General features: G+C 39.8%; 1 protein-coding gene across 1 annotated transcript in view; it reads left to right on the forward strand.

Annotated features, from left to right (window-relative positions):
- Nucleotides 1-7,290, forward strand: part of LOC147368364 (adhesion G protein-coupled receptor E2-like) — a 54,213-nt gene extending 46,923 nt beyond the window's left edge. Inside the window, exons 14-17 of the mRNA XM_086408801.1 lie at nt 4,755-4,821; nt 5,092-5,183; nt 6,074-6,242; nt 6,324-7,290. Coding sequence (XP_086264927.1) covers nt 4,755-4,821; nt 5,092-5,183; nt 6,074-6,242; nt 6,324-6,446 — 451 coding nt within the window. The 3' untranslated portion in view covers nt 6,447-7,290. The remainder of the gene's footprint in view (nt 1-4,754; nt 4,822-5,091; nt 5,184-6,073; nt 6,243-6,323) is intronic.
- The last annotated feature ends 351 nt before the right edge of the window (nt 7,291-7,641 follow it).

The following is a 7,641-nucleotide window of genomic DNA, read 5'->3' on the forward strand; positions in this document are numbered from 1 at the left end:
AATGACATATGTCCATCAGCTGATGAAGGCATACCAAAATGTAGCATAGCCACATAATATAATATTATTCAGCTATGAAGAAAGACTAAAAATGAGTTTTCAGCCATAAAACCATGTTGCAACATGAATGAACCTTGAAAACATTAAGTGAAAGAATCTAGTCACAGAAGACCACGTACTGTATGATTCCATTTATGTGAGTATCCTAAACAGGCAGGTCCACAGTGACAGAAAGTTGATTAATGGTACCCGGGGGCTAGGATCAGGGTTGGATGCATGGAAGTGGGAATGAGGATTTCCTCATGCTATTGTGAATGCAGTTTCTGTTTGAGGAGTTGAAAGTGTTCTGAAGTTAGACTGTGGTGATGGTTGCACAACTCTGTGACTATCCAGAGATCACTCAACTGTACAGTTTTAATGGATAAATTTCATTGGATGTGAAATCATATCTCAATAAAACCATAATTTTAAAAAAAGCAGTGGATGAGTTTTACAGTAGACAAAAAATTAAATTGAATAATGCAAGAAAGGCTCTTAAAACTATGTTAGGTTCAGAGGATTCTCAAAAACGAACACATTTACAGACTTCCCTGCTTCAACCCTGATTATCTCAGAAACATCTATTCATCGGTCTTGTTTCTACTGAAACATGATTTCTTTGGGAATCTTCCTTAACCCATTCTATTTCCTTAGACCCAAAACTGAGCATTACATTCAAACATACATTGTCATAACCTCCCTTTTTTATCATTAAATTGTGTATCTCCTGCCAATACGGGATTTACATGTATAGTCTCTTCACCACTTTATTGTCAGAGAAAATCACAGAATCTATCAAAAAAGAGATGCTCAATACGTCTTGAATAAGGAGTGAATTATATAATTATTATAGATCCCTAAGGATAAATGCATTTTTTTAATTTTTTAAGGGAGTCACTTTTTAAATATCTGGGTTTTTTTATTTTTTATATATTATATTTTATTTTTTAACTTTACAATATTGTATTGGTTTTGCCATATATCAATATGAATCCACCACAGGTATACACGTGTTCCCCATCCTGTACCCTCCTCCCTCCTCCCTCCCCATACCATCCCACTGGGTCGTCCCAGTGCACCAGCCCCAAACATCCAGTATCGTGCATCAAACCTGGACTGGCGACTCATTTCGTATATGATATTACACATGTTTCAATGCCATTCTCCCAAATCATCCCATCTTCTACCTCTCCCACAGAGTCCAAAAGACTGTTCTATACATCTGCGTCTCTTTTGCTGTCTTGTATACATGGTTACTGTTACCATCTTTCTAAATTCCATATATATGCCTTAGTATACTGTATTGGTGTTTTTCTTTCTGGCTTACTTCACTCTGTATAATAGGCTCCAGTTTCATCCACCTCGTTAGAACTGATTCAAATGTATTCTTTTTAATGGCTGAGTAATACTCCATTGTGTATATGTACCACTGCTTTCTTATCCATTCATCTGCTGATGGACATCTAGGTTGCTTCCTTGTCCTGGCTATTATAAACAGTGCTGTGATGAACATTGGGGTACATGTGTCTCTTTCAATTCTGGTTTCCTTAGTGTGTATGCCCAGCAGTTGGATTGCTGGATCACAAGGCAGTTCTATTTCCAGTTTTTTAAGGAATCTCCACACTGTTCTCCATAGTGGCTGTACTAGTTTACATTCCCACCAACAGTGTAAGAGGATTCCCTTTTCTCCACACCCTCTCCAGCATTTATTGCTTGTAGACTTTTGGATCGCAGCCATTCTGACTGGTGTGAAATGGTACCTCACAGTGGTTTTGATTTGCATTTCTCTGATAATGAGTGATGTTGAGCATCTTTTCATGTGTTTGTTAGCCATCTGTATGTCTTCTTTGGAGAAATGTCTATTTAGTTCTTTGGCCCATTTTTTGATTGGGTCATTTATTTTTCTGGAATTGAGCTGTAGGAGTTGCTTGTATATTTTTGAGATTAGTTGTTTGTCAGTTGATTCATTTGCTATTATTTTCTCCCATTCTGAAGGCTGTCTTTTCACCTTGCTTATAGTTTCCTTTGTTGTGCAGAAGCTTTAAAGTTTAATTAGGTCCCATTTGTTTATTTTTGCTTTTATTTCCAATATTCTGGGAGGTGGGTCATAGAAGATCCTGCTGTGATGTATATTGGAGAGTGTTTTGCCTATGTTCTCCTCTAGGAGTTCTATAGTTTCTGGTCTTACGTTTAGATCTTTAATCCATTTTGAGTTTATTTTTGTGTATGGTGTTAGAAAGTGTTCTAGTTTCATTCTTTTACAAGTTAAAGATCATACACCATGACCAAGTGGGCTTTATCCCAGGGATGCAAGGATTCTTCAATATCCGCAAATCAATCAATGTAATACACCACATTAACAAATTGAAAAATAAAAACCATATGATTATCTCAATAGATGCAGAGAAAGCCTTTGACAAAATTCAACATCCATTTATGATAAAAACTCTCCATAAAGCAGGAATAGAAGGAACATACCTCAACATAATAAAAGCTATATATGACAAACCCACAGCAAACATTATCCTCAAGGGTGAAATATAGAAAGCATTTCCTCTAAAGTCAGGAACAAGACAAGGGTGCCCACTTTCACCATTACTATTCAACATAGTTTTGGAAGTTTTGGCCACAGCAATCAGAGCAGAAAAAGAAATAAAAGGAATCCAAAATGGAAAAGAAGAAGTAAAACTCTCACTGTTTGTAGATGATATGATCCTCTACATAGAAAACCCTAAAGACTCCACCAGAAAATTACTAGAACTAATCAATGAATATAGTAAAATTGCAGGATATAAAATCAACACACAGAAATCCCTTGCATTCCTATACACTAATAATGAGAAAACAGAAAGAGAAATTAAGGAAACAATTCCATTCACCATTGCAACGAAAAGAATAAAATACTTAGGAATATATCTACCTAAAGAAACTAAAGACCTATATATATAAAACTATAAAACACTAGGAGAAGGCAATGGCACCCCACTCCAGCACTCTCACCTGGAAAATCCCATGGACGGAGGAGCCTGGTGGGCCACAGTCCATGGGGTCGCTAAGAGTCAGACAAGACTCAGCGACTTCACTTTCACTTTTCACTTTCATGCATTGGAGAAGGAAATGGCAACCCACTCCAGTGTTCTTGCCTGGAGAATCCCAGGGATGGGGGAGCCATGCGGGCTGCCGTCAGTGGGGTTGCACAGAGTCGGACATGACTGAAGTGACTTAGCAGCAGGAGCAGCAGCATAAAACACTGGTGAAAGAAATCAAAGAGGACACTAATAGATGGAGAAATATACCATGTTCATGGATTGGAAGAATCAATGTAGTGAAAATGAGTATACTACCCAAAGCAATTTATAGATTCAATGCAATCCCTATCAAGATACCAACGGTATTTTTCAGAGAGCCAGAACAAACAATTTCACTATTTGTATGGAAATACAAAAAACCTCGAATAGCCAAAGCAATCTTGAGAAAGAAGAATGGAACGGGAGGAATCAACCTGCCTGACTTCAGGCTCTACTACAAAGCCACAGTCATCAAGACAGTATGGTATTGGCACAAAGACAGAAATATTGATCAATGGAACAAAATAGAAAGCCCAGAGATAAATCCACGCACCTAGGGACACCTTATCTTTGACAAAGGAGGCAGGAATATACAATGGATTAAAGACAATCTCTTTAACAAGTGGTGCTGGGAAAACTGGTCAACCACTTGTTAAAAAAATGAAACTAAATATCTGTTTTTAATTGGAGGATAATTGCCTTGCAGTGTCCTATTTGTTTCGGCCATACAACAATGTGAATCACCCGTAAATATGCATACATTTCCCCTTCTTGATACTCCCTCCCACCCACCCCCATCCCATGCCTCTAGGTTGTCACAGGGCATTGGGTTGAGTTCCCTGTGTTATGCAACAATTTCCCACTAACTATTTTACACATGGTAATGTACACATTTCAATGCTGCTCTCTCAATTCACCCCACATTCTCCCCTCATTGTGTCCACAAGTCTGTTCTCTATGTCTGTGCCTCTCTTCCTGATCTACAAATAAATTCACCAGTACCATTTTTCTAGATTCCATATATATGCACTAATATGCAATGCAAATTCACTTTTTTTTTAAAACTTTACATAATTGTATTAGTTTTGCCAAATATCAAAATGAATCTGCCACAGGTATACATGTGTTCCTTCATTGGAATATAGTTGATTTACAATGTTGTGTTAGTTTTTGCTGTACAGCAAAGTGAATCAATTATCCATATACATATATTCAGCCCCTTTTCAGATTCTTTTTGCATATAGGTCATTACAAAGTATTGAGTACAGTACCATGAGCTCTATAGTAGGTACTTATTAGTTATCTGTTTTAAATATAATAGCGTGTATATGTCAATCCCAGTCACCCAATTTGTTCCCTCCTTTCCCCCTTTGTAACTATAAGCTTGTTTTCTACATCTGTGACTTTATTTCCGTTTTGTAAATAGGCTCATTTATATACTTTTTTTAAGATACTGCATATAAGCAATATCATATGATATTTGTCTTTCTCTATCTGACTTACTTCACTTAGTATGACAATCTCTAGGTCCATTCATGTCACTGCAGATGGCATTATTTAGTTCCTTCTGACTGAGTAATATTCCACCGTAAATATGTACCACATCTTCTTGACCACAAATGCATTTTTTATTCTCTCCCTTCTCAGCTGCTGGCTCCACTCAGAAAAGGGATTTAAATGGGGTTTCCTTGGACCAGTCTGTGCCATCTTCTCTGTGAGTGATGACATCAAAGCATCTTTAATACTCAGCTAAGCATCATTTAAAGAGAACTAAAAGTGGGGGGCATGGGTTGGTGACAGAGGTGACAAGAACAGGAGTGTTCCTGGGTTATCATGGGTTTGGTTGCATTTTCTAAGACCATTCTTAAAACTTAACACACTAATATGGTTAAAAATAGAAACTACTTAAGTGTGGAAATGATGTTGGACAGGCTAGACAAGGGACTGAAATTTTACTCAATAAATCTTTTCTGGTTTCCTGAAGGTCAATTTAGCCTTCTTTCTGATGACCCTTTGGATTTTGAAAAGAAAACTCTGTTCCCTCAATAGTGAGGTGTCCACCCTCCAGAACACGAGGTAAGATGGAGAAGAGACTGACAGCCCTGCAGATGTGTGGTTGCAAAAGTGAAGGCATGTGCCTGAACAGGTCCTTGTGTCCATTCTCAGGTTTTCTAAGGAAAGCCAGAGTAAAATGAATGGAGGTATCCTAAGGCAGCAAATTCAGACCCAGTGGTGTTCTCTATCCATCTCTAATTCCAGTTTGTGACCTTGTGACTCCCTCAGCAACATTCTCTGGACTTTGTCAGCAGTCCTATGACAAATGTGCAGAGAACAATTATGTTCCCATGAAGCACTTAGAGGAATATGTGACCACTTCCACATATTCTAGTACACTTTCACACCCCACATTTCAAGCTCGTTCTCACCTCTCTCCCACTCCTCTTCCTGGTAAAAATCCCAGTGAACATTAAATCTTCTAAGAGGTTTAGGCAGACCTTTGTTCCAGGAAATCTTGTGCATATCTGAGGCTCTTTCTTTTGCATTTCTACCATTATCTTTTCTGAATTATGCATCTTACTGTTTTGTTGTATTAGTCATTTGAGTAGATCATGAGCTTTATGAAAATAGATATCTCACCTTTGTGATGTTTAATGCCCAGGACCCAACACAGAGTGTGATGCATGGTACTTCCTCAGGAACATTGGTTGAATGAAATTAGGTATCTCCACAGAGGATCATAAAGATTTTGCAACTTATGAAGTGTCGCTTCCCTTTCCATCCAAATCAAAATGTCATTCTAGACCTCAGTGGCATTTCTATTGTGGAGCATCATTGACAGCAAAGAATAAAATGAATCACAACCCAGTCTGAGAAGTCATTACCAACAGGGAAAGGAAGGAGCATCCATGAGTGAAGATGAGAATGGCTCTGGTTGTATCAGGAACTTACTTTCTCCTCCTACTCAGGATGCTGACATTTAAAGCCACAGCTCAGCTCTTCATCTTGGGATGCACGTGGTTTCTGGGAATCCTGCAGGTGGGACTGGCTGCCCGCGTCATGGCCTACCTCTTCACCATCATCAACAGCCTGCAGGGCATCTTCATCTTCCTGGTGTACTGCCTCCTCAGCCAGCAGGTATCACTGTCTTGACTCCCTGTCAGGACCCATCCCACCCTCACTCCTCTCAGGTGAGCTGACTCAGAGCATGCTTTGCAGGTCCGTGAGCAATACAGGAAGTGGTTGAAAAGAATCAGGAAAAGCAAAGCTGAGTCTGAGAAGTACACACTCTCCAGCAGGACCATGTCTGAAGGTTGCAAACACAGTGAGGTAAGATCATGAACTGCCCCCAGAGCACTTCACTAACCAATTCATTGATCAGCACATGCCTAGCACACTGGACAGCTGCATATGAGCTGTTGTTGTCTTAGGATGGCTTACCCTTTGTTTACTGTTTCACTCATTCTCAAGTGGCATTGGTGGTAAAGAATCTGCCTGTCAATGCAGGAGATGCCAGATACCTGGGTTTGAACTCTGAGTCAGGAAGATCCCCTAGGTAGAAAATGGCAATGAACTCCAGAATTCTTGCCTGGAAAATTCCATGCACAAAGGAGCCTGGCAGGTACAGTCCATTGGGTTGCACACAATTGGACACTACTGAGCATGCACGCGTGTGTGCACGCGCACACACACACACACACACACACTAACCATTAGCAGTGGTCTCAGTTTGTTTACAAAATGTATTTCACTTGTATTCCTTCGAGGAACTGTGTCCATCTTGACTCATATCAGTATTCCTAATGAAAACTTACTATGTGCCATGCATGGTCAACTAAATAAGCAACTATCAATGATCTGAAATGGTGAGGTACATTCTATTCAGAGTCACATTATCCTACCATTTTGCTGTACACCTGTCTCTATGTAACACTCAGCAACACCCCTCAAAAATGCAGAAAATGGGGGGAGATTATGTACTTATCTGTGCACCAAAGAGAAAGCTGTTAGCTGGAATTTTAGACTTTCTTAACAAGACTGCCTGATATTGGGGCCCTCTCTGTGCTATGCTGTGCTGTGCTGTGCTGTGCTGTGCTGTGCTCCGTTGCTTCAGTCGTGTCTGATTCCGTGCTTTTCTATGGACTACAGCACGCCAGGATCCTCTGTCCATGGGATTCTCCAGCAAGAATACTGGAGTGGGTTGTCATGCACTCCTCCGGGGAATCTTCCCAATCCAGGGATTAAATGCGGGTCTCCTGCACTGCAGACAGATTCTTTACCCCTGAGACACTGGGAAAGCCCCTTGGTTCCCTCTACCCACCACAGAACCGAAAAAGATAAGCAGTAGTGACACAAGATAATTCATGGCAGTGATGACCAAGAAACAACACTTACTGGTTTAGACTTACAAACTTATTTTCCTTATATTTTCTGACCTCTTCCCTCTTCTATTTAATGCCTTCAATCTTCCATCTCACTGAAAGGAAACTACAATTTGCCTGGAAGCCCTTCTGCATTTCTCACATTACCTGTCCCC

The sequence above is a fragment of the Bos grunniens genome, chromosome 7 (genome assembly GCF_055505025.1).
Source record: "Bos grunniens cultivar Pamir isolate PY7600 chromosome 7, Bosgru_T2T1.0, whole genome shotgun sequence".
Classification (NCBI taxonomy): domain Eukaryota; kingdom Metazoa; phylum Chordata; class Mammalia; order Artiodactyla; family Bovidae; genus Bos; species Bos grunniens.